The sequence below is a fragment of the Perca fluviatilis genome, chromosome 14 (assembly GCF_010015445.1).
Source record: "Perca fluviatilis chromosome 14, GENO_Pfluv_1.0, whole genome shotgun sequence".
Taxonomy (NCBI): domain Eukaryota; kingdom Metazoa; phylum Chordata; class Actinopteri; order Perciformes; family Percidae; genus Perca; species Perca fluviatilis.
In genome coordinates, this window is record NC_053125.1 from 22,812,875 (window position 1) to 22,840,111 (window position 27,237).

The 27,237-nt window shown below is 41.4% G+C and overlaps 2 protein-coding genes across 4 annotated transcripts in view; both read left to right on the forward strand.

Annotated features, from left to right (window-relative positions):
* Nucleotides 1-4,242, forward strand: part of trpc5a (transient receptor potential cation channel, subfamily C, member 5a) — a 152,243-nt gene extending 148,001 nt beyond the window's left edge. For both annotated transcript variants that reach the window (XM_039822782.1, XM_039822783.1), the window contains one exon: nucleotides 1,686-4,242. In XM_039822782.1, the coding sequence (XP_039678716.1) occupies nucleotides 1,686-2,720 (1,035 nt within the window). In that variant the 3' untranslated portion in view covers nucleotides 2,721-4,242. The remainder of the gene's footprint in view (nucleotides 1-1,685) is intronic.
* A 14,682-nt stretch (nucleotides 4,243-18,924) lies between these two features.
* Nucleotides 18,925-25,710, forward strand: cnpy3 (canopy FGF signaling regulator 3). Of its 2 annotated transcripts, XM_039823218.1 has the most exons (7): nucleotides 18,925-19,197; nucleotides 20,917-21,043; nucleotides 22,239-22,335; nucleotides 23,494-23,616; nucleotides 23,984-24,101; nucleotides 24,277-24,561; nucleotides 25,480-25,710. In XM_039823218.1, the coding sequence occupies exons 1-6, from the start codon at nucleotides 19,095-19,097 to the stop codon at nucleotides 24,549-24,551; spliced, it is 843 nt and encodes a 280-aa protein (XP_039679152.1). In that variant the 5' UTR covers nucleotides 18,925-19,094; the 3' UTR covers nucleotides 24,552-24,561; nucleotides 25,480-25,710. The 2 variants fall into 2 exon arrangements, with proteins under 2 accessions (XP_039679152.1, XP_039679151.1); XM_039823217.1 differs by having other exon boundaries at nucleotides 24,277-25,710.
* The last annotated feature ends 1,527 nt before the right edge of the window (nucleotides 25,711-27,237 follow it).

Here is a 27,237-nt window from a genome sequence, read left to right on the forward strand (position 1 = left end):
CTGGGCTTTGAAGTGGAAAGTTCCTTTGGGCTTTTCAACGCAAAAACAACATCAGGTGCACATGGAGCTGAATCACTTTGTGTGTGTGTGTGTGTGCGTGTGCGTGCGTGTGCGTGTGCGTGTGCGTGCGCAGAATTGAGTAGTTATAAATAGGCAGAGAGTGTGTTTAAAACGTGTATCTAACATCAGGTGCATGTCGAAGTAAATCACAGTGTTTTATTCTCTGAGGAATAAAGCCACATGTGCGGCATATGGCAAGCGAAAAAAGAAAAAGGTGGCTGTGATGGTATGTGAAAGAATGAAAGGGTTCGTTATTTGGCCCGTAGCTCGTTGGTACAGTACGTCGGGGAGAGAAAAAAAGCAGGTGAGTCGCAGTAGAAGTCAACAGAGTGAATGTTTACATCTGCATTTATGGTAATGATCTGATACTGTAATAAAGCTACAGGCTGAATTCAACTTGTTAGCGAACTCAATTCAATCCAAATGAAAATAGTTTCAACACTGTGACACTGAACATGCTGCACTTTTGTTTTAAAGGGGAACTATGCTGTTATTTTTTTTGCTTAATTTACCTTAACTGAACAGCTTCAGAGTCATTGGAAAGGTTATATGGCTTTGTTTCGGGTTGAATGGTGGTCGTCTCGCTCCCCCCTAGCGCCTGTGAGCGGAGAAACCACCCTTGCAACTTTCGGCCGGCGAGCAGCGTCAGGAAGCATCACGTGATATGAAGTCTTGCGATGTAACGAATTGCTTCACAGCACCGCACACATAAACGCCCCCATCCAGAAAGCTAGGAAAGCATTGCCGGAGGAACAGAGAAAGAGGAAACGGCAGACTGACCGAGCAAGTTCTTACACAGTGTTGCCAAATATCTATTCCGAAGCTATAGAGGGAGACAAACCTGCAAGCAAAAAGCCCCTTTAAAAAAAGAAAAGAAAGATGAAGGAATAAACACCACAACAACAACAGACCACGCTGCTGCTGTTAACAGCGTTGAGTCAGAGGCAGAGAAAATCATAACGCATCACACAAGAATTACTATCCTTAAAACTAAATACAATATTAACTCTCATTGGACAAGAAAGAATAAATACATTACCCTTAAATTCAACATTACAACCAAGTGTATATTATTTAATGAAGTGAATTAAGCAGTTTGTTTAGTTAAAGTGAAAGTCTTTTCCCTCCTCTCTCTTCAGTCACTACCTCTACTTATCTGCTCACTCTTTCTCTCTTTTGCTTGTCTCTTGACCTCGATCTCTCTCTTCACCTCCATCCTCCTGAGTCCTTACCCTCCTCTTCACCCTCTCTGCCTCTCCAAACTGATGTTTCACCTCCCCTCTCTCAGTCAGTCACCAGTCTCATCTCTTCCACTTCCCCTCCTCACCCTCTTCTTCCTCTGTTTTTTCTCGCTCTCTGTTTTCCCCAGAATGTCAGATATTTCAAGCTTTTTGAATAAACTTCCTGAAAGCAGCCTTCCTGATAAAACATGTTGTTTTGCTCCCGTATTGATTTTTTTTCTTTCTTGGCCCCTCTCTCTACACATTTCATCCTTCACACATATCCTTGTTAAGTTTAAAATACTTTCAAGTAAAGAAGAGAGATTTCACTAAAACAACAGAACTCATTTTAACTATCAGCGGTATTTACATTAAATGACACCATTTGTCTTGGTCTCTTTCCAGGAGTTGAAGCAGGACATCTCCAGTTTCCGCTACGAGGTCCTGGATCTCCTCGGCAACCGGCGCCCTCCCCGGCGACAGTACTCCTCCAGCGAAGCAGCGAGAGACGACGGCGCCATGGCATCAGAGGACGACAGCGAGTCGGGCGACGGCGGCGGCGAAGGCCCGAGGTCAAAGGGCGTGATGTTCATGACCCCGGGGGAGGGCGAAGCGAGGTCGCCGACGCTCGGCGTGTCCGCCCTGGTGCGCTCCATTTCTGGGATGACCCGGACAGATGGAGGGGGAGAGGGAGAGAGGGAGGAGGAGGAGGAGCTGGAGGAGGGCGTCGGATGGGGGGAAGAGGAGGACGAGGAGGGGAAACCAAAGAGCAACGGGCTGAAGACGAGCGTCATCCCTCTATCCTCCTCCTCCACCGCCACCCTGCCCTGCCCATCTTCGTCCTTCTCCTCGTCCTTCTCCTCATCGTTCGCCCGCACCAGGACCCGCCTGCAGCGCCTCTCGGCTCCGGGATCAAAGGCGGACTCTTTCAAGCGCCTCTCCTACCTGTTCTCGCGCTCCAAGCGCAGATCCCCGCCCATGCCTCTCCCGCTCCAGTCCCCGCCCTCCTACACCATCTCCGACGGGTTGCTCCGCCCCCTGGGCAGCTCTCACTCCGACTTCGGACTCAGCGGCGTGACCCGAAGCGAGACCCGCCTGAACGAGGTGGGCCGCTCGGTCGACGTCAGCAACCCTTCCTTCTCCCCGCGGAGAGCCAACGGGCGGGACTCGCTTCTGGCGCTGCCCCTCCCGCCCCCGTGCCCCTGCCAATCCCTGCACTGTGCTTCCAACATGTCCGAGTCCAGCTCGCGCCTCCTGGACTCCAGCGAGGACATTTTCCAGGGCGGAGGCGCGGGAGGAGTGGGCGAGGGCGGCGTCGACGGAGGAGGGGCGAGAAGAGGAGGAGGGCTGATGATGATTGGCGGGTATATGGGACCCTGCGACGATGTCACAGAGGACAGCTGTGAGGTCATAGAGGACTCTGTCACCACGCAGCTATAGGAGAGAGGGACTTTGTATGTTTGCAAAATGGCTGAACACGTTCAGAGGGAGAGAGACAGAGAGAGAGGGGGGTGGAGGGGCGAGAAGTCACGGAGCGGCATCAGTGATGGTTCTGGTGATGCGTGCGAGCGAGGACAGAAGGGATCCTGACATGGCAGATGTTCATAAAGACAGTTTGACATCATCTGGTTGGAGTATGGCGCGGACACGTCATTGTCCACTTTCAGTTTGAAAAGAATGCCCTGCGCAAGCTATACGGAGTGGGCTAGCTAGCTAGAGCGCGAGAGAGCTAGCAAAGTAACCTGCCAGTCAGTGAGCTAACTAGCTAGCAAGGTAACTTCAGAGTGGTTTTCAAGCCACTCAGATGATCTCACTCAGTGAGATTCATGACATTCATTTACTGTAAAAACTGGATTGAGAACGATTTAAAATGAGCTGCCATGTTGCGCGGCCCACTGAATACTGCCTCTTCCCCTGAGCCTTTCCCGCTTTAGGCGATACACCACACACACAGATAGTCTCTGGGAATGTTTTACGCTCAGTAAAAAACCCCGTAGTTCAACATTTCTTAACACTAAGAGTAAGAATAGACTTTTATATGTCTCCCTTGTAATTCACAAACTCGCGGCAAACTGTCTTTATCAGCGTCTGCCATTTTCCACGCATGCCACAGGAGAACACAGGAGGAGATTTAGAAGGGTACAAATGTGTCTTCTTTTCTTTGGGAGATTCAAACAGGCATGAATATTACGGAATTACAAGGAGACCAAAGTGACTGTTCAGAGGGGAAATTAATCCTTAAAAGTCCCTGTTTTGGTTTTCTGAACACATGATTTCTTCTTTCCCTTTAACCAAACTTCAAATCTGCAACGGAATAACAATGGAATTAAATCCTTTTAAACCACTGGGATTTAAACGGAGCTACCTTGAAACTCACTTCACTTCACCTTCAGCCAAATGGAATGAGTCCCACTGGAATAACGTCCCCTTTAACTGTGGAATTTGATGGATTTAACCGAATCGCTGGGATGAAAGGGAACGACATGGAACCATTGCTCTGCTGGTGATCACCTGCACCCTCTCTCTCTGCATCAACAAGGGCCAAGGAACTTTATTTTATCCTAATATCAGTTATACTAGTAATAATAATAACGATAATAATAATAAGAGACTTCTAATAATGAGGACAATTCTGGTTTCTAAAGACTGTCTTTGCTTCTATTTGAGTTGCCTACGATATCCTGGCTTCTCGCTCAGCTCTTCCTTAATACGTACACTTTAACCTGATGAATACAAATATACAGTGATATTTATTGTGAGGAGGAGGGATGATGGATGTGTGAATGCGTGGAAAGGACAAAAAAGCAGGACAGAGGAATGAGGCGAGGAGGACTAACGGGAGGTAAGGACCAAAGGGAAGGAAGAGGAATGAAGGACAGATTGAGTGAATGAGGAGCAGACGGAGAGAGCAGAGACGCGTTTGCCTTTGTAACTGGGAAATCTATTTAAAAAAGGGAAATTTCACCAGAATTTCATCATGATTTTTTTTTTCTCTCTCTATCTCTCTTGAAGTTGCTCGCCGCCTTGACTTCAAAAAGTTGGCATGAGCAGAGGCTGTTGAATTTTACTTGATTATTGTGTCAGAGGCAAAAATAGAGAAGTTATGCATGTTTGATTAACAAAAACACCGTTACCTGCAACACACACACACATACACACATATACAAACACACACACATACACACATATACAAACACACTTGAGATATCAGCTTGTGTGATGAGTAGCTCCTGGCCAAATGTCTTGCCCTTTATGAGATTTCTCCAGAGTCTCCCTCTTCTTATGTTACATCCTTTCTTTCTCCATACCTTTCTTTCTTTTCCTTCACCAGACAATCCACACACACACACACACACACAGACTCGGGCCTCCGGCAGACGCTGTGACCTCACCACCAGCTGTCTTGGCAGTGGCGGTGGCAGCAGAAAGCCTCAACCCTTTCCGATGAATCAACATCCCAAAAATGTCAAGGTGTAACCATGGAGACCCGATTACCCCGCTCAACATCCTGTAATTATAATGTCACGTCCAGAGCCAGAAAGCTCCGGCGCTGCTGGGCATCCTGGCGCTGGCAGCGGGGGTGCAGCTAAGTGGTTGGTGTTGACACCTGTCTCTTTTTTTTTATTTTAATTTAACAACAATCCATTTCATATCCTTCTACAGCCCACCAACAACACGGAGAGACAGACATCTAACTTTAACCCTTACTTTAACCACCAGACATTCCTCACCAGAAAAACAACAGAACCTGTCCTGTTTTCAAAAGCGTAAAATGACCTACCTACCCCATTTCCCTGAGGAACTCCAAAAATTAGTAACTTTCATTTCTTACCCACAGTTTCTTGACTATCATCTTTTTCCGACTTTAACCAACGTTTTTGTGCCTCAACAAACCTTAAAGTCCCCCTCCAGACACGTTTGAAAGTATGTAAAAATATTCTACCATGATTAATATTTAGTTTAACATGGTTTTCCCACATAAAAAGTTTAAAAAAATAAAAAAAAAACTCTGAGAAGGGGCTGTAAGTAGATACAGATATGTCTCCCTCATTGGGAAATTCTGTGGTGGCAAACTCAAATCTGTCCCTTTTAGCTCCATGGGGGTTTTTTTTCGACCTGCATTCTCCGTCCTTATCAACCTTGTTTGTGTTCATCGTAAAATCTCTAATAAACTCACTGTACAAAGCTGCCCAGCACCAAACAGCAGACAGATGAAGTTGAGAGTGACTATTTGTTGAAACATGACTCAAAATCTATTCAATAGCTGCTCTGTGTAAATACACAACTGTTTACTTAATTTCCCCCCAAAACAATATTTTAAAGTGATCACATGATGTAATCATTAAAAAATTGTAAGGGAATTAATTCAAGCTCAACCGCTGTTTCAGGTGAAAGACTGGGTGTGACGGAGAAGGGGAATAACACAATAACACAGTGAAGTAAACAGTAAAGGTGACCCCTCCTGCTGCAGCGGCCCCGCTTCACAAAATGCATTAAATATAATGTTGCAACTTGTGACCAGTCTTGTATAAATTACTTGAAAGCAATACTTGAGTAACAGTACAAGTATCTTAGCAGAAAATGACTCTGGTAGAAGTCACCTTTTAGAATATTACTTGAGTAAAAGTCTTAAAGTATCTGACATTTACTGCACTTAATGATGATGATGTTGTACTTTATTGTGGCTCCTAAGTGAAGGGGACCAAACGCCGCATTTCTTTTTTTTTTTCTTTATTCAAGGTTTTGTTTTTATTATTATTTTTTGTATGCAGTCAGGAAAATCATTTTAAACATTGTACAATAGTAATACAACATATACGAGAATCAAATAAAGATTAATTTTTCCAAGCCCATACCATTCCCAATCCCATAGGAAGAATCTTTACCCTAATCTTAACCCTAACATACGAAAACATTTCTTGCAAATAAGTGTTTAACGGTATCTTTATTCACCAAACCTCCTTTTTCGCAAATTTCTTCTGATTTTATTTTGTAGTAATGAAGATGCTTATGAGAAATGTAGTGCAGTAAAAGTCTACATTTTATTTAGGAAATGTAGTGGAGTAAAAGTCTCTAGAAATACAAATAACAAAGTACAGATGCGCGAAAAGTCTACTTAAGTACAGTAACAAAGTAGTTGTACTTTGTTACATTACAACCCTGCTTGAGATAAAATAAGATTTTTTTTTTTGCTTTTCTTAATAGAAAGTGGAGCAAAAACCTAAGTTAAAACCCTCCTAACTTCACTAGTGTATTTATTTCAGAGCACCTCTCTTGGTTGCAAAAACTACTAAACTAAACTGTGGTCCTTTAAAGCTAAATAAACTGCTAAATAAACTTGCAACGATTTCCCCCTTGGTTTGGTTTGGTTTCACACCTGGAAAAATCCAAGCGTACCAAAATGCGTCATTACAAATCACGCAAGAACCTTCACTCCTCTTATTGGTCAGATGTGTCTGGGGGGCGGGAGCAAGAAAGTAAATGCAGGAAGAAGGTCCTGCGTTCTGGGCTAGTGCATATTTTTTTGCATCTCCATTGTCAAACCAGCTCATTTCATTTAAATAATCAGACATTGTTTCGCGAGTTTTCACCGAGACTTAACTCTGCTCTGCCGGTGTCTGTCTCCAACTTCAGCGGCGGCTGGTTTGACCACGGAGATGCGTGTACACGGCGAGCTTGACTGCTGTCTGTTTCTGTGAGAGAAACATTGAAGCTGCAACAGTTTGCTGCTCTGCCGCATCGCAGACTTCTAAGCACACCTGACTACAGGAGCCATTAGCTCAGACCTGCAGAGTATATATAGTTGATTCGAGGTCGGATCACGTTCTCGCCACAAACGAACCGCTCCAGAGTTGGATTGAAAGCGCACCGTGACCACCTCATCAAGCAGGTCTCGGTACTCTTGTTTGGTACACTTCTGGTGCGCACCCGAGTGCAATTGCCGCGTTCTCACCTGACCAAACGAACCGCACCAAGGGGTCAAAGAAACTGTAGTGCAATTCAACCGAACTAAACGGGGCAGGTGTGAAAGCGCCTTTAGTCGATGAGTCGACTAATCTGTCTTTTTGCTCTCTATCGACTAAGGTTGCTTTCACACCTGAGCCGTTTGGTCCATTTTAACCGAACCCTGGAGCGTCTCATTGCATAATGCAGTTTGTTTGGGGGTGGTGTGTAAGCTCATTCAAACTCTGGACCAAACAACCAAACTCTGGTCCGCTTGAAAACGAGGGTCTCGGTTCGCTTCCAAGTGCACGAACAGTTCACCCCCACAGGACCAAGCTCCTCCCAGACCACCTGAGGGCTCCACAAACCACTGACTCTTTCAACAAGGGCATAAAAACCTTTCTTTTTAGGCAAGCAAATCTTTATTTGTGTTATTGTTGATCTTTATTTATTTGCTTTGTTCTGTTTTTACCCTGATTTTAATCTCCTGTAGCACTTTGGGATTGATTTGTCAATGAAAATTATTATTATTATTATTATTATTATTAGAGTTCGGTTCACTTTAGGTGAGAACGCGATCCGGCCCAAATACAGGAAGTGAACGAAAAACAATGCATTGACTTGCACACTGATTGATGACTTTCGTATCCGTGACCTACTATGAGAATGCATCGCTGGTGTGACCTCATCATCTCTCTCTCATCACTCGCAGTCAGCTGCTCAGATTGTTCTCCTCCTTCTAAAATATTAGAAACACAAAAGCTACAAAAGGGAAACCCAAGATGTTATACATATGGTGTTGCTCCTCCTTCTCTGAGATTTCTGAGACCAGAAGCGTCGGCGAGTTTCACTCGGATATTCCGTCCAAAAGCGACCGTTTTGACCGTGTGACATTTGTTTACAACGTTTAATGCATTTGACAAAGTGCAGTGTGAAAGCTAACCGAACCCACAACCCTAATTGCTACAAGGTGTGAAAGCGACCTAATATTTCTTCATTGGTCATTGGTCATTTTATTTTATGCTTTTTTCATGCTGAATGACTCGTTTCCAAAAAAACGGATGAGCACATCTCTGGTAAACAGATTTAAAGTGGTGCTTTTGCATGATTCTTTGTGGAGAAACTCCGCTTTACATATGGTAAATGAACTGCGTTTATATTGAGCCTTTCTAGTCTTAGTCTATATCCTTCGTGTTCCACTTCCGGGAATGCAGGAAATTTCGCCGGATGCATGTATTTTCCGTTTCCTTCCGCTTTCTTTGTGTTGGAATTTTAAATTTGGTGGATTTCTGAGGACTATGGTTAACAGCTCCTCAGGTCTCTGCAGGGTAAATCCAGACAGCTAGCTAGACTATCTGTCCAGTCAGAGTTTTCTCTCGCACAACTATTTTACAGCGGCTCTGTGCAGAGTTAAGCACCGCCCATGACGATTTTGATTGGTTTAATGAAATGCCATTAGACCAGAGCATGTTTTCCTACCCTCCCCGAATGCTGTGTGGAGTAGCCAGACCCTCCTTCGGCGCGCTTTGGAGGGTCGCTTTGGAGGGTCTGACCACTCAAAGCACACAGATCTGTTGATTAAATCAACTAATCGATTAGTTGACAAAAATCAAACGAGTGTTAGTCGACTGAGAATTTCTTTAGTCGAGGACAGCCCTACTAATATCCACTTCAACTTAACAACACACATGAAGACTGCAACTGCAGATAAGCCAGAGAGCAGGAAACGGGGGAAAAGATAGAGAGAGCCTGAATTATTTTGGTTACCACGGCAACCAGCCTGCATGTCACCACCCCATAATCAGGGGCGTGCAATGCCACGCATGAACTGAGCCACAGCGTTTGGTTATCAATCTCACCTCATCATTTGCCGAGGCAACCGCAGGGCTGAGATTATAAAGGGCGCTTCCGGCAAAGAAATTAAAACGACAGTGTTTTTTTTTTTTTTATTGTTGTGCTGGAGCGGAGACTTTTATTTTGAAACAGAGAAAATGAACTCAGGGATGATCAATTAAAAGGATAGCTGTCTCCCAGGCTAACACACACACACACACACACACACACACACATCTATCACACAGATCGGACTGATAATCAAGCACTGATAGATCAATGTCGATAACGCCAGTGTGATCCCCCTGGGAGTCTTTTTAACCTGCTGCAGCATGTGTGTGTGTGTGTCACACATGCTGAGATTATTGATCCAGCCAGAAGCTATGACTCAATTCTGTAATGTATTAATTACAATAAAAGCGTAGAAAGAGGAACTATGCAATAAAGAACCAAATTGAGCGTTGTTGAAGATTATGTTTCTTCTAAAGATGGACAGATGAACAGCATATACACACACACACACACACACACACACACACACACACTTAACACATTGATAGCAGTAGGCATGAGAAAGGGAAAGGTTCATCTTGTGCATTTTTTACACACACACACACACACATATACACACACACACAGAGACATATAACCACTACTGACCAGCTGCAGGTTTGACTGTAAATAGCTTGAGGCAGCCTCCAGTCCACTTTAATAACCCTGTGTGATCTGTGTGTGTGAATCACACACGCAGAGCCCTAACAGTCCTGTATGGCTTCATGCTGCCTCCAAGGCAACTGAGGACAACAGTGGTGTGGACCTTTATAGATCTCAGATGTGTGACAATGAATACATCAGAACAGACCACCTGCAGGGTTTTACACACACACACACACACACACACACACACACACACACACACACACACACAAACGTGCACAACACAAATGTTCTGTACATTAATTTGCAGCTAGAACACATGAACCATACTGAAGATTTTCATTTGTAAAACAGAAACAATGTCGCAAAAGGACACTAAATGTTTTTTGGGGGTTTTTTGGGGAAGGGGGGTAAGCCGTGACGTTAATCAAAATTAGACACCATCTAATAGATTGTGTGAAGTCAAGAAATCATGTTAAAATCAGTTGTTTAACTGTATCACAGCGGCATTAACCCCCAAAATCAGCGACGAAAGGAAAATACAGAATATTTGAAGACGATGAAACCTTTCTCTTCAAGGCCAGCGCTGGTACTTATGTTATTTTATTGGTTGGCTTGTTTTTCCTCTGCATCAGAAGCTCGCCAAAAATCAAACCAGCTGTTGAAGGGGAAAAGAAAACACTGTGAAACACCAAACAGCCCTGATAACATTAAAGGTTCACAAACTGATCTGCAGCCTCTAAAATATAAATCCCCAAACAAAATGGAAACTCACAAGAAGTCAGAAGAGCTACTGGAGTAATGTTTCAGTTATTTGTATCGATTAATAATCAAATCCCAGCACATATGTTGTGGTCATTTTGTTGCTGAAGAGTAAAAATCGGACTTACTGTACCTTTAAGAAAAAGGCCAAAATATTGTGGGGCAGCTACTCATCACACCCAGTGACAAACACATGCTTATACAGTACATATATACCCCATCATTCAGGTTCCCCTCTCACCTATTCTAAAGGGATTTTGAGCTTTAAAATAAAAACCTGTCCTTGTTTCCTTGTTTTTTGTTTTTTTTCGGATTTCCACATGGATGAATTTATGACTGTGTTATTTTTCTAGAACCGGACGGCTAGCGCACGTTGTTGACTCTTTAATAAAGGCATCCTTAGAAAACTGAGCTGTGGTCCGACTCTTTATTTGATTCCCAACCTGCCATGTCTCCTCTGATCTGTGACTTCAAGTCTGCTGGGTCGTCTTTTTGTCAGGTTTCACGTTTTTCAGGTCAAATTGAGTTTTTTGACAACCGCTGGCTTCAGGCATTTAGAGGTTGGTAGCAGCTGTGAACAGCTCCTTTCATCTCTACACTCTCTAATGTTGGCACAAACCTTAGAAATATATAAGATTCTCCAAACAGGAACTCCAGTTGTTACACAGTTTTGATTATTAAAATTGATTCCTTATTAAATAGCGTCAGTGAAATTGCCTCCATGGCGTTGAGGCTGATGAAAGAGTTTTGTGTGAAGTCGTGGTGAGTTCAGGTTGTTACATCGACCCTGTTCTATTACGATACAGACACTATGAATATAAGTAATATGAAGTCGTATTCGAGCTAATGAGAGATATGTTGACGTATGTTTTTAAAATGAATCCTTGTTTGCTCCCATAATTTAAGATAATCCTTCCCCAAAAAAACACCTGCTACAAGTCTATAAAGAGAAGCTATTCATTTAAATTGCTGTCGCCAAATGAACACTTGCTTTGTCTGCTCCAGCTCTGCAGCTCGGGTTATTTTTAGTCACATTTTGAGACGAGGACTCACTCTACCTGACTGTCTCCTCTGACAGAGCGAGTGCAGCGAGTTGTAAGAAACCTGAGAGGATGTGTTTTCTAATGCCACATGTAGTTTGGATCCTTGTTAATCAGGTCAAGTGCAGTGGATTTCCTTACGTAAGCCGTAGGAGATGATAGTGGACGTGTACACGTACTGTGATGTGGAATACATTTTTATTTATTTATATGATTTTTTTTTTATCTTCATTAATGTTAAGCCGTTAATGTCATGATAAGCGAAAACCGCTTTGCGCTGGCCATTTCCTGGCGTCGCTCACCGCTCGGATTTGCCGCTTTGCACTGCGCTCAAAGTTCAAATGATTTCGTCTTTGACCTAGTTGCCGCTGACCTTTCAAAAGCGTTACCAATGAGATGACAGTTGTCGTCACTTAGCAATGGGAAATAGCTTTCTTGCCGCCCTCGATGACGAATACCTGCGCTGTGCTTTGCTCTGTGCCTACATAGCGTTGCGCAGAGAGCGAATTGCTTATCATGTGTAGGCGGCTTTACACTATATGGCAGAGGTGTCAAACTCAGTTTCCCAGAGGGCCAGACTGGAAAATGAGAATCACATCAAGGGCCAGACATGTAGAGTTTATTGACATGCTTTTATTTAAGAGAAAAAGTCAAATATTTTGACTGTATTATCGAATGTCTCATATACTGTAGTCTTCTCACTTACATTTTGGGCCTCATAAAGCCCCAAAAAAGTTTGGCAAAAAAGTTCCTCAGTCAGCGACAAGTACGTTGAAAAAAGCTCCAAAAAAGTTGGAAAAAGGCCCAAAAAAAGCATCACAATTGTCTGAAAAAAGTGACAAAAACATCAGAAAGTGCCAAAAACTTCCGGAAAAGTGACAAAACGTTGAGTAAAAAAACGGTAAAACAAAGTGCCTAAAACATTGACAAAAAATGCATAAACTGCGGGAAAAGGCATCAAAAATAAAATTAAAAAAAGCACCAAAAACTTTTTAAAAAGCGACAAAAACTAGGTGGGCCTAAATTTATTGTGAACCTAAATTGAAATGCGGGCCGGATCAAAACCTGCGAGGGGCCAGATTTGGCCCTCGGGCCTTGAGTTTTGACACATGCGCTATATGGCCAAATGTGGACAGCCATATTTGGGGCTGGGTTTTTATTGTCCCGGCCACCCTAGTTCGATTAATGGAAGTCTTAAAGCTACAGCACGCACACACATATGTTTTAGTACAAAGGTTTGCATGGAGCCACCATGTGCAGACTTAAGACTCCTTTTACAAGATTAGCATTTCAAAACGAGTTAGCTGGACACATTATAAAGTCGGAATATATCGACAATCGTTTTTCAAGCCACCAAAAACTATAGTTAATATAACTAATAATAAGAAGCCTACTTTGTTTACTTCTGTGTGCGATTGAAGCATGGATGCATTATAAGAATATGGATACCGGACCCAAAGATAGCACCTATTCAGTCCAATCAGAATTGATCGCAGTTTCTAGCTTCCGAGTTAACTTCACAGACAGGTTTTTAAATCACTTTTCTCAGCTCAAGGAAAGTTAACAATTCAAAATTCATAATAGAAAGAGTTATTAATTGACTGACAACAGTTTTACAGACTAGAGTGCGGATCGGGCCGCATTTTTCTGTCGAGTCAGGCCCGCGTCCGACAGAGCAGTAACCGAACCCGACCTGAGCCCGACAGGCATTCAGATATTTATGTCCGAGCCCGACGCAGTTAAAATCTCATTTTTTTCTCATACTAATGACGTAAGTTTGTTCGCTGGTCTGCTGAGCTGTGTGAGCTGCGAGAGGAGGACAGGGAGAGAGATGGCCGCTCCTCTTTCAGATTCTGCCTCACGGTCTCTCACAAAAGGCTGACAGTTAGGCTACGTCAGGAAATGAAGCGACGTGATTAAAAACGCATATCGCGCTGATGTAACCAAGCCTGACCAGAACATCATTTCTAAATATCTATCTAAATATAGAACAGATTTAGCAAATGAATCTTAGAAGAAGCATAGTTTTCCATCGTTCAAGGCTTGACTGACGCTCTTTTAATTCTGTCATCTTGTTGCGCCCTCTTGTTGTGTAGTAGGCCTACTTTAATGTTGCTGGACTAAAGAATTAGTTCCACCAACTGTTTATCTTCATGCACCAAATATTGACATAACAGCAATGGATGGACACGCACATTAATTAGAATTTTTCTTTTGCCAATTTTCTTGGAATTCTATTAAAATATGCGGCACATTTGAACAGAAATTTTAAAATGCCTGCACGCATTGCTAGACTGAAAAGATTAACAGGGGTAGCAACAGTAACTAAGTACTAACTACATTTATTCAATGTTGATATAAGAAAATGTTTAGTAAATTATGTTGCAGACTTTGTTTTTGATGCGTGAATCACTCAACTTTGATCAGAGAAGAGGAACATTCAGATTTTCAATGCATGTTTTAATGAAAACATGTTGTTGTTTAAATACAAAGGCTCTAATCACAGTTGCCGCTATTCTCTCTGTGGTGTGGGATGCTTTTAGTGATCAGGTTGGTGTCACTGTTTCCGTTTGTGTACATGCTTATTGGTTTAAACTGTTAAAAGCTGCCTCGTTTCATACCGTATGTGTGGAGAGAGAGAGCTTTTCAACAACCTGCTATATAATCTGAATGCATTATTATTTTATTCAAGGAACAGCTGAATAGGAGAGCAAGGGAGAGAGAGATGAGAGTTTTTTAACAAAGCCCTTGCTTGCCCGTTGTGTGGGCTGCACTGCTGAATAAAAAACAGCTTTCATCTCTCTTTCTCGCTCTACATCAACCTCCCCTCCACCAACTCAGTGTCAAGTTCTGCTATGAGACCCACAGCGATCTGTGTGTGTGTGTGTGTGTGTGTGTGTGTGTGTGTGTGTGTGTGTGTGTGTGTGTGTGTGTGTGTGTGTGTGTGTGTGTGTGTGTGTGTGTGTGTGTGTGTGTGTGTGTGTGTGTGTGTGTGTGTGTGTGTGTGTGTGTGTGTGTGTGTGTGTGTGTGTGGAATGATAAGCTGGCTGTCCTTTTGGCAGGCAGCAGTAAACTGAAGCACCTCTCAGCAAAACTGGACTATTATTGAACTAGTGAGAAATACTCTTGTCTTACTGTGGAACACATCGCTTTATTCTCTTACACGCACACATAAATGCAGTCAAACACATAGGATGCATGCACACACATACACAAACATCCCCCCTCTACAGGTTAATCATTTTTGCATATTGCACATTTATACTGTGTTAATTTGCACATTATTTAGTCAATATTTTGCACATTCCATCCTTTTCATTACACTGCTCTTCACATTTTTAAACATATATTTTTTGTTATTGTCTTGACTTTTGCAGTAGGCCTAGTTGCTTTTCTCTTACTGTGTTTATAGCAACACACAGTACTGTGTAACAGCAATAGACACCAAAATACTGAGCCAAATTCTTCAAATGTGAACTTGAAAAAACCTGTTTTCTGATTTTGGTTCTAAACATGTAAAAGTCCTGCTGCAGAGTTGAGGAGTGAGGAGAGGTGAGAGTTTATGAACTTTGTGTGAAGGAGTTCCTCAGGGAACATACATGGGGCCCTCCGTAGTTGTTTGGATAAGTTTAAGAATCTCCAGTTAGTACAACAGGAGGAAAACTACTTGCTAGCATGCCACCTTAGTTTGATTAAAACCAGAGGGATAAGCTATTCTAATAATTCTGTAGCCTATGTGCATTTGATGTTACTTTGCTATTCCTGTTATGTCCTTTGACAATATAAAAAAAAAACAGTCGGAGATGATATGTTTATCTTTGCTAATCTACCGTTGCAATTTGGAACACCATTTTGTTGCATACATGTGCGTTGTTAATGATGAGATGGCGTAACGTGAATTCATGTATGTTTATTCAGCTACGAGGTCACTCTAACGGGCTAATGTTTTGAGGCTTAGAGCCAGCATAAAGAATGTTTGCAACGTCTTTTGCCGTTCTATTCGTGGCTATATGATCTTAATGAGTTCAGTAACTTTCTAGATTAGACATGCTGAACCTGTAAAATGTAGCACTTTGCACTATTCAAATTTTTACTGACTGTGTCTTAAGTCATATTTGAGGTGGTATGTTATACGGTGCATTATGCTCATGTTTAAACTGAGTGATATAGAATTGGAGTTACAGTGATTTTGAATGTGTTAGTGATAAAGCCATGTACAGCTACTAATTAAATATTTTTATATTGCTGTATACAGATTGTTTTTATTTTTGTGTGCATATTCTGCAACTGTTGAGAGAGAGTGAGAGAGAGAGATTATTCTGGAGTGTGACTCTAACCAGCGGTCATCAACCCGCCAAGCTGGTGGACTGCACGCTTTTGGATACATCATACAGATAAGATGATGAGATCTCCAACGTTCTCACACACTGCCTGGGTAGTGATTTGGAACAAGGCCTTTTATTCAACAAACCACACAGGAACTGAACTGAAACTCAGCTGAGTTGAACATTGAACTAATTGACTGGACTGATTTTTCTTTTAAACTGACTGGGATTTCTGATTGTTGTTGTTGTGTTTTCTACGTATGATTCACAATCCTTGTGGAATGTTAAAATAAATGTTTTGATAATGTTTTTGCTATTCAAACAGTGGTCGTAGCCAATTCACTTCAAGAGCCAAACCTAATTCTGATTTCTAATGCTTAAATATCATTAATCCACGTTATTGTGATATTCTCACTGATGCTTTAAGTTAAGTTAGTTACAAACAGGAAAAATCCATCCTCGAGGAATGATCATTGGCTGATGGGCAAATCGGCCAATAGATCCCAGAGACATCATTGGATAATAACCAAGGGGGTAAGCTTCGCTTCAGAACTCAAACCTTCGATGGCGCCATTTTGTTGCTACAAAGGTATCACCTCCTGTTAGCATTCCACTGACCGCCATTTTTTTTTATGTCAGTTGACTGCGAATAACTTTACATCTGAAGCGTTTAAAGACTCTATTTGTCCATTGTTTAGTTCTAAAGAAACACGACAATGTATAAAAGGCTCCATTACCCGCCTCTGCGTTACTGGGCGCTCGGAAGCGCGTTTTTGTAAAAATAGGCTAACGATTGTGTCATAACCACGAGACTTACTGTCGCACAGTAGAGGTTTTACCGTATAGTACAGGAGAAGCTCGCAGGCAGTTTGGACTTACATTAGCTGTTTAGGTTTAATTACTAATGTTAACTAGCATTTTAGTTAGCAATAATTAGCCTGTGCCTATGTTATCTCCTTACATATACCTACACTCTCCGTCTCTGCAAGATTGGGAATGATTGAGATTTCTCTTGGCACAGCTACCAGAAGACTTACAACTTTCAGACAGGTTGCTCACGTCACATTTACGTCGTCTCTGTCAGTTGGAGGCTGCGCAGTAAAGCAAGAGATCACCGGAAAATTGCTTCTAATATCCTTCACTGGTCTCCTTCCAGAGCAACGGGCTCTGTTGGTCCATTATATATATATGTCAATGGTAATAACTGAGAGGTAAAGCCCCAGTCTGATTTCGAAGAATTGTAATCGTTTTTGGGCTGTGTCAAATCTTTTAATGAGAGATCATTCATGATCGGGTTCTAGATAAAGACAATTAATTGTGTTTATAAACCAAGACAAAAATACAGAAAATAACCAGCTATTTAAAAAAAAAAAAAAGTATTTTAGGTATCAACATGACGGAATTAACTGTCAAAGTAGCATTGTTGCTATGGTTACTTGCAGTCTAACAAAGGCTAGACTGCCGCAAGTACCACTTTAAAAAGTGTTGACTGGACACTTGATCTTTTTTTTTTTTTTTTAATTGCTATTTATGTATGTAAGTTATTTTTATGGATGGAATGGTGGGATAGTGTCATTGCTGTGTCCAGTGTGCACTGTAGGTGGCTCATTATTAACTAATGATTAATGTCATTGTTGAATGTAACAATTCTTGTATTATTTTTTCCCCCACTATCAGTTTTTTCGCCCATAAAACTCACACTAACACACACACACACACCTATTTACAAAGCAGCTGGTTGAAGGCTAATAGCTAATCATGTCTAGTGACCACAAACCAATCAAATGCCATGACATGTGTCACCGTTGGCAACAACCCCAGCATTGACATATCAGAACTCTGATAATTATAATGCTGACAGAACAGCACACACACACACACACGCACGCACACACACACACACACACACACACAAACACACGCACACGCACACACACACACACACACACACACACACACACACACACACACACACACACACACACACACACACACAGGGTTTGTTTTGTATTTAATATTGCATACCAATGATAACTTATTGTGCTTTAGGTATGTGCATGGCCCCCTCTGTTGGATGAAATTGAAAACTGCAAAACATCTAATAGCACTGAAGCCAAAGATAGTGTATAAACAGGAGGAGCCACTCATTAGAAATGAGCTTAGCACCTTCTGGTCTACTGTCTGGCTGTGGAGGTAGGTCTGGCAATGGGAGACTAACTGTCTGGGACTTCAGATGAAAATCACGCTTTTGTCTAAATCTAATGATTCATGTGTGCTGACCCTGATGTATGAATAAATAAAGTATGTAACTCTGCAAAGGTGCCAATACTTAGGCCTACTTACAACACCTGTTCTTTTGTAAACAGGAAAAAAGAGAAAAAAAACTGAACTGTTTCATTAGGCCAATATAAAAAAAGGCCCTCCGTTACTGGATTAATATTGCTGCTGCATTAATGTGTCATTTTACTGCTGTAGTTGTTTAAGGTTGTGCTCATTTTAACACATTTTTATACTGTTAGCTAGTGTAATCTACAGCAGTGCATCATATTCTATTTGGTCATCATATGTTTGTAGCGGCGCTGTCCTGTGAGAACCAGTATTTACATTTTTGTCAGAAAAACAGCCCTGTTTTCAGCTTTGTGATGATGCATTTCCCAGCTGATCCAAGAGGCTTTTTAAAGACTTTATTTAGCTTAAGAAGGAGGAGAATCTTCTCAACACATAAAGGAATGCTTCATCCTTCAGTTTATCACAAACATTCAACATCAACACATCTGGAGATACATGGTTTTCACTGGACAGGGAGGGGATGAAACACTGTCACCTGAAAAGTAAATAAAGCTGACAGACAAATGTAGTGGAGTAAAAAGTACAATACTTACCTCCGAGATGTACAAGTATAAAGTAGCATAAAAGGGAAATACTCAAGTAGGCTACAGCTTCACCTCCTGTTTGGCTGTATCATAAAATAGGCGCAGAGTGATACCTCTTTACTGTATCCTTCTCTCTGGCCCTCCTCTGCTTCTCATTGGTCCAGCTGCTGCCACTTCTACCTCTCTGATTGGCCCGATGGTGAGCGTCGTGTCGCGCCTAAAGCGGAAGGGATCACTTCTTGATTTTGTTGCAGCTGCTGCGAGCTGCTGTGATGGGACAGAATATGGTGTAGTAACTGACATATAACGGTCTTTTCAAGCTTTTTTTTAAGCACAAACCCACTTTTACGAGCAGATAAAGTGTCCGACGGAGCCGACGAGATGATTTTGGCGGCGTACTTGTTTTTCTCGGTGTTTTTGTCGGCCGGAGCAGCTAAGACTGGAGGGGATGACGACTGGGTTCATCTTGCTAACAAATGTGAAGGTAACTGACTGTTAGCTTCGTTTGGTTCTCAAAACAGGGTCCGAGGACATCCAGGGCGTCCACAGCAGAGTGAGGATGGATACATGCCACTGTAGTTTAACTGTCTGCTGGCTCACATTGAGAAAAATATCACTATAATGAATATATCATTCATCTCCAGAATAATATTAATAGATCCAGATCCGGATTAATATTTTGCACACACGGCAGTTCTTTGCTCTGATGTTTCTTCCATTTTCATATGTTGTAGCTATTTGATTGTATGCACATAACACAACAAGGCAAATTCCACGCAAGTGAAAACTTACTCTAGCAATAAATCTCATTCTGATTCCTCTAAATAGCTTCTTAAGACCGAATGTTAAAATGTAACATGTCATGATTTGAGTAAGAAAGAAATCTAAGTAAGACGTCTTTTAAAGAGCTCATATTATGCTCATTTTCAGTTTCATAATTGTGTTTAGAGGTTGTACCAGAAGAGGTTCACGTGGTTTAATTTTCAAATAACACCATATTTTGTTGTACTGCACATTGCTGCAGCTCCCCTTTTCACCCTGTGTGTTGAGCTGTCTGTTTTAGCTACAGAGTGAGGCATCTCACTTCTGTCCCATCTTTGTTGGGAGTCACACATGTGCAGTAGCTAGGTAAGGACTAATAGCCAGTCAGAAGCAGAGTATGAGGGCGTGCCATGCTAGCAGCTAGGCGGGCGTTATAACGTGTGTTACAAAGTGACGCACGTTCGTCTCTGAAGTAAAGGCTGGACTACAGTAGAGCTGTTTGGAGCAGTTTGTGAACAGTGTTTTCTGTTGGAGATGGTAAGTCCCTTTGGGGTGGACTTTGGGCTTTTTCACTTTGTTAACCTATGCGTGCACATAAAAGATATATAACACAATATAGGAAAGGGAAAAAGCCCAAAAGCATAATATGAGCACTTTAAGTATTTCTTCAGTTAGATTGCTAGCTGTGATCTGGAAAATGTCAAAATTGAATGATTATATAATTTTTTTAAACTTTCCTTCTCTTTTTTGTTTGTTTTCATCTTTATTGTCAAACAAAGTTTACAAACAGAAGGCAGGTTGACCACAGTTTCAAAATCTGTAACAAATAAGAAATCAAATTAACTCGCATCATTTGTAAATAATAAAAAATAAATAAGAATGGTCTTCAATTTAAATGAAAGATTAGTACATTCAAACTCCATTCATTTGTACAATCTCACACCATCAGGTATTCCAGTTATTTTGGTCAATATATTAGATCACGATTGTTTAACGTGATTACTCATTGACTTTGGAAACCTCATGCATGTTTTAACGTAACAAAAAAGGTTTAAAAAAAAATAAATAATAATATATAAATATATATTTTTAAATAAATAACATACAAATAATGAAAAATAAGACTGAATTATATTGTAACATAAGTGCACTTCCACAACCTACTGAAAACTTCCAAGCATATATTCAACATTTATGGTAAACTATAGTCAAGTTATTCTAGTCCGTAAATGGGCGAAAGCTGTTGAGTAAAGGGGGTGCACTGGATTTATTTATTACAACAAGAGACAAAACAAGAGCATCATTGTGAAACAGAATGCGGCACAATAATAATTTGATCTCGTTTTCATAATCGTAAGCCAAAATCATAAATTGAAATTGAAATTAAAATTAGATTAATTTGGCCAGCCCTAAAACACACTCTCTCCGTCTCCTTCTCCAGTCTGTAAGTTTGTCAGCATCGAGATGAAGTCGGCGTTCGATGAGACGGGGAAGACCAAGGAAGTCATCGACACGAACTACCGCTTCATAGACGGCAAGGGGGCGCCGCCAGTCAAATATGTCAAGTCGTAAGTGTGTGTGGTGTTTAATGTTGTGACTCTACGTGAAGCGTTGCAGTCGACAAAGCAGAACAAAGTGTAGCTTTGTTTTGCAGTGGAAAACCTCCAAACCCTGCTGTCTGTGGAAGAGAGGGTTATCTCTGTCACACACACATGCACACACACGCGCGCGCACACACACACACACACTCGGGCAGCAGGGGACAGGAACTTGGTCAGGTTCAGTTCCTTTGGTGGAACTTATTATAGAAGGAGGAAGCAGTGGAGCTGGTGGTGGGTGTGTGATACAGAGCAGTGTTGTCTTTGCACCGGAAAAGGCTTGAACTCAAATTCAGGACTTTTAAAAATAATGAAAATGTCTCAGTTACTAGCAGACACATTTGTTTTGTTGTTGGGCCTGTAACAATCATTGCATAATTGTCCAATTGTCAAGTTTTCTTTTACCACAATTAATTGCTATCATTAGCTAAGGTCATAGCAGTGATCTATAAGACATATCCTGGAATTCATTTTTTTGTTGTTTTCTTTTTACATTTATTTTTTCACACGTCATCAATGTATCATTTAACACAATTTCATAAAGTACAATAATCATATACAAGGCGCGTGACCCCCCATTCAAAACTAATAGATAAAAAAAGTAATAAATAAATAAATATTTTTAAATTTGTCAGAGACTTATGTTGTTAATCACAATTATTTCTGAGACAATTAAATGATGGGCAACATTTTGAATTGTTACAGCTCTAGGTGTGTGTGTGTGTGTGTGTGTGTGTGTGTGTGTGTGTGTGTGTGTGTGTGTGTGTGTGTGTGTGTGTGTGTGTGTGTGTGTGTGTGTGTGTGTGTGTGTGTGTGTGTGTGTGTGTGTGTGTGTATTGGATTTAAAACAGCCCCACATCATCACATACCCTTCACCATACCTAGAGATTGGCATGGTTTTATTTCAGTTAGCCTAATAGCTGGTTTGATTTGCATTGAGAGATGATTTTATAGAAAGTACCCCATGCCAATCTCTAGGTATGGTGAAGGGTATGTGATGATGTGGGGCTATTTTAATTCCAAAGGTCTGAAAACATTTTCAACTCTCTCTTTATGTCTCTCTGTCTCTCTCTGTCTCTCTCATTCTCTCTCTGTCTCTCTCTCTCTGTCTCTTTCCCTCTCTCTATCTGTCTCTCTCTCTCTGTCTCTCTCTCTCCCCCCACAGAGACCTCAGATTCATCGAGGTTGTAGAAAATGTGTGTCAGAGGCTGTTAGAGTACAATCTACACAAGGAGAGAAGTGGAAGTAACCGCTTTGCCAAGGTCAGTGTGTGTGTGTGTGTGTGTGTGTGTGTGTGTGTGTGTGTGTGTGTGTGTGTGTGTGTGTGTGTGTGTGTGTGTGTGTGTGTGTGTGTGTGTGTGTGTGTGTGTGTGTGTGTGTGTGTGTGTGTGTGTGTGTGTGTGTGTGTGAGATATGTCTTGGGCAAAGCTGCATTTTAATTAGGGTTATTTTAATAGATGTAACTTGAGAGGGAACCCTTAATTTCTAACACAATCCCCAAATGTTAAAGCTGTTATTACTATTTTTGTACAGTATTAACATTGGCTCAAACCTGTAATGTGATAGGGGGGTGTTTGAAGCGGTGAACCCACAGAGAATTACGAAGCATTGACAAGTGTCTTTCAGCCCATTGTTTTGGTTGTCCGCCAAGAAACTTCACCGTTTTGGTTCACCCCCCAGCTTCATCCGCTCAGTTTTTTTCCAACTTTATTTGGCTTTTAATGTTTCAGACTGGTAAATTGACATAAAAAAACACCCACATTTATATTCAGAAGGTGATCGCGAGTAAGCATGACACCTGCAAAACCATCATGTCCAATAGTAAAGTACAGTTGTATTTAGCGTATGTAGCACTTTGAGTTTTTGTCCTTTTTCTGTCAGCCGTTTAAAGAATTCAGATACATTTTCACAATTTTGCAGCATTTTTGATGCAGACCTGTCTGTGTGATCTCCACAAATTGGCCACCAAACTAACTTTGTATCTTTTATGCAAGTTAGTTTGGCGGCTTCTTTGTTTGTCACATGCCCGTATGTAAAGTAAAAGCCCTCGCATGCTGCCAGTAAATGAAGTGCCTCGTGGTAGAAGCTTTTGTAACGTTGGTGTCCTGTTTGACAGCACTCTCCTAACTGTCTGTCTCTCCGTCTACCTGCGAACAGGCTCCTCTAAAACAGGCAGACAGGATAGTTGGTGACCCGTCCCATGTTCTACATGCTGAGTATGAGCTACTGCCCTCTAGGAGGAGGTTTCCCTCGATGTAGATGTAGCAGATAAATTAATGTCTATGTGTTTCAGCAACCTTGTTGTTTGTTCAGTAACATCTATGTATGTTGTGTGTCTGGCAGCAGCATGGGGGTTGGCCCAAGGAAAAGATATTCCCATTGTGGAACAATCAAGTTGATCTTATCTTATCTGTCTGCAGGGCATGTCCGAGACCTTTTCCACGCTTCATGGTTTGGTGAATAAAGGTGTGAACGTGGTGATGGATATTCCCTTCGAGCTGTGGAACGAGACTTCGGCGGAAGTGGCCGACCTTAAAAAACAGGTGCTTTCACAGTCACTTGAATTCAGTGAAATTACTGAAAATCTTCTAATGTTTAGTTTTTGAAAATCAAACCCAGGTTTTTTTGTGTGTTCTTTAGGAAACAGTTACAAAGAAAAACTGGGCAAAACGAATGTATCCAAACAAGTTTTCAACTGTTGAACCTAAAACACAATCTTTTATATGGTGTTTTTTGTACCTCTGTTTAAAAAAAGTTCTTTCATTTCTTTGTTTTGTGCATTTTTGAACAACTAAAACATGGTTTTATGGTGTGAATTCTGCACAAAATCACAGAAAATTGACAAAACCTTGGAAACTGTGCTTATATATAATATTAATTTGACAACTTGTACGAACTTGTGTGTGTCAGTGCGACGTGATGATAGAGGAGTATGAGGACGTGATTGAGGACTGGTACAGAGGAAGCCAGGAGGAAGACCTGACCAAGCATTTGTGTGAGAAACACGTTCTGAAAGGACAAGACGCAGGTAACACACACACACACACACACACACACACACACACAGAGGTCTTTCTTTCTTTTCCTCTCTACCTACCTCAATCTCTTTTTTTTCTTTTGTTATTTTTTTAAATCTGTATCTACAGTATTTCTTTCACCATTTATTTTCCCCTCTTCTCCTCTCCTCACATTTCCCTGTCCAGCCTGTCTGAACGAGGACTGGACCCCAAAGAAGAAGGGAGACCAGGCAGCCATTGCGGAGGATAAGAAGAAGAAGAAAAAGAAGAAGGGAGGGAAGAAGGGAGAGGGCGGAGACGGCGGCTCGGAGGGAGAGAAGGCGACCAAGAAGAAGAAGGAGAAGAAGGTGAAGAAGAAGAAAAAGAGCAAAGCTCCAGTGGAGAAGACGGACGGAGGGGTGTCGTCGGACGAGGAGATCCAGCCACAGATGCCTCTGTCTGGGCAGAAGACGGAGCTGTGAGCCCTGGGTCCTGTCTGGATCTGGATCAGCTCTCCTATTCAAAACTAAACGCTTGGGGGGGAAAGCAGTCTGCAACTTCTCGAAACGTCTTTGTCGAACTGAGGTTCAAGTCGCTGATTTTGCTAAACGAGATCTTGTACTGTTACGCGGTTTTAAAAGTTTTTATTTCAGTTTCTGACAGAAACATGTTGCCGTTTCTTGGTGTGTTAGAAGTCAGCCATATCGTCAAAATCTATAATCAATTATCCAAGCTATAGAGCTTTTAAGGTTTACTTTTGTGAATATTGGGCATGGGTGTTTTGAAATTTCATGTCAATGGTACTTGCGGGCACCCCTTTTAGCAATCGTTTCTATCATTTATGATGACATCACACTCTCCAAATGAACTGCTGAGATCTGGGAGGGTGTTGCCATCACTACGATAAAGTCCACAGGACACAAAACGAGCAGTCACACCATCAGATCGTAAACGGCAATCTTATACGCAATCGGGACGTCACTCTGTGCGATTACACAACTGCAAAAATTGTGCAATTTAAGTAAATAAAAAGGTGTGCTGTGTGCGTGACACTCTGTGTGCACTGCAGTTTCCACGTTGCAACAGCCTTCACTTTACCGACAGTATTTCCGATAGATGAAGCCACCGTGTCTTTAGAAGCTTGGTTTTTACTGTTAACTCACTTAACATTGTCTTTGCGGTCTCTTTTTCCTCTCGCGTTTCAAAATTTGAGTAGTTTATTTTCTGCATTTTCCTTGATAATCAAGTAAACTCATCCTACATCTGTGTTTCTCTAGTTTCTATGGTTAGAAATGGGATATCTTTCTTTTTTTTTTTTTTACAGCTGTGATCAGGCCCAAAAATATCCGTGACCCTACATGAACCCCTGCATAGATCTGTCCAAGCCCTTACCCGTTTTCCGAGCCACAGCAGCAGTTTTTGGCCCGAGCCTGCTTAAAAACCTAAATATACACTGCTTTTTTATCTATTTGTGTAAGTTCAGTAGATATCCAGAAGATGGCAGTCACATACAGTGGTACACACACACCATACATTTTCCATGACCTTACACAGACTATAACTAAAAGAAAAAGGGAAAAAAAAAAGAAAGAAATTGACATTTGTGCAAACCAGACCAAGCCTGGGGGAATTTTGCTTGTGCCCAATCGGCTTTGGGCAGAGAATCAAAGCTCTATCAATCTAAACATGCCACAGTGGTTTCTAGGAGCATGTGATTTTCACCATTTAAAATTTTATGAACTAAATAATGTATTATTAGATAAAATGATTAACTGCATCATTAGTTGCAGATCTCTAAAAGGTTCCTCTTCTGTGAGACAATGTTGACTGCCTGTTGGGTCTCACAGTGCTGTATGCCAACAATCACAGTACGTAGATGATTTTGGAGAACTTGACCCTCAGAGCTCCAGATCTAGAAGGGAATTCAGTTTTCTTTTCCGGTCACTTGAATGTAGATGTAGATTTGCAGTGGGACTTCCATGCTGTATTACCCCATAATGTGAATTTGTGTGTTTGTCCACATTGTTGCTGTTTTAAAAACTCTTGTGTTTACTGGCATATTCATTCCATCTGAAAACCGGGACTTTTAAATCATTTGTTATTGGTTGATTTATTATTTAGGACCTTTTAGAAATTCTCAGATTGTTTTTCCTGAGGCAGTCAACACTCTACCTGAAACATACATATGTCCAAATAGAGAATTGCTTTTCCTTTAAAATATCTTTTTAATATTGTTATATTTGGAATCAGTAGAGGAAACAATATAATAACATAATAACATTTTCTTGCCCATATTTTGTCCCCTCAAATATGCTCCCCTTTAATGTGTAAATACGTGTGAGGTACCCTTTTTTTAATGTCAGTGATTTGTGTTTTTGTAATTGTTTGATTTGTGTGTGTGTGTGTGTGTGTGTGTGTGTGTGTGTGTGTGTGTGTGTGTGTGTGTGTGTGTGTGTGTGTGTGTGTGTGTGTGTGTGTGTGTGTGTGTGTGTGTGTGTGTGTGTGTGTGTGTGTGTGTGTGTGTGTGTGTGTGTGTGTGTGTGTGTGTGTGTGTGTGTGTGTGTGTGTGTGTGTGTGTGTGTGTGTGTGTTGCATTTTTCCAAGTGTGTGTTTGTCTGTGTGTTTTTACAGATTTTTATTCTGAAGTAAAATACTGGCTGTGTTCCATTGGAGTCGCTTTTTAAAAACCACGAGCAGACACATCAGTGGATCAATAAACAGGTTTGAACGCTGTAAAAAAAAACATTTCCAGGTTTAAAGTGTCATTTTAAAATGTCATGTTATAAATAATTAAATAAAACTCAATTTCTGCTCCAGTCTCAAAGTGCTTAACAGCTGCGTTATCAAAACATTAGATTAACAACAAATGGTGGTGTATTTGCAGTCGTTCTCTCAGTTAAGTACACTTCAGAACCCTGGAAGGAGGTTCTAGTTCTAACCTTCCTCTGCCAATGCTTCATTTTGAACAGTTGTTGCAGGGAGACATTTTATCAATTTATATGTTTGTGCCATTTGGTCTTATGCCTAAAGTTCAAATAGATTTTTAATACATTAAAACCTCAAATTAGGGCGCCCAGGTAGCTCAGTTGGTGGAGATACTTAGAGGTTTACTCCTCGAAGCAGCGGGCCCGGGTTTGACTCCGACCTGCGGCCCTTTGCTGCATGTCA

What these genes read in the sequence shown, in the direction of transcription:
- cnpy3 (XM_039823217.1), top strand. Translation starts at nt 19,095, where the DNA reads ATGATTTTGGCGGCGTACTTGTTTTTCTCGGTGTTTTTGTCGGCCGGA. An exon ending in CCAGTCAAATATGTCAAGTC is followed by an intron (nt 21,044 to 22,238) that starts GTAAGTGTGTGT and finishes CTCCCCCCACAG; the next exon opens with AGACCTCAGATTCATCGAGG. An exon ending in GAAGTAACCGCTTTGCCAAG is followed by an intron (nt 22,336 to 23,493) that starts GTCAGTGTGTGT and finishes ATCTGTCTGCAG; the next exon opens with GGCATGTCCGAGACCTTTTC.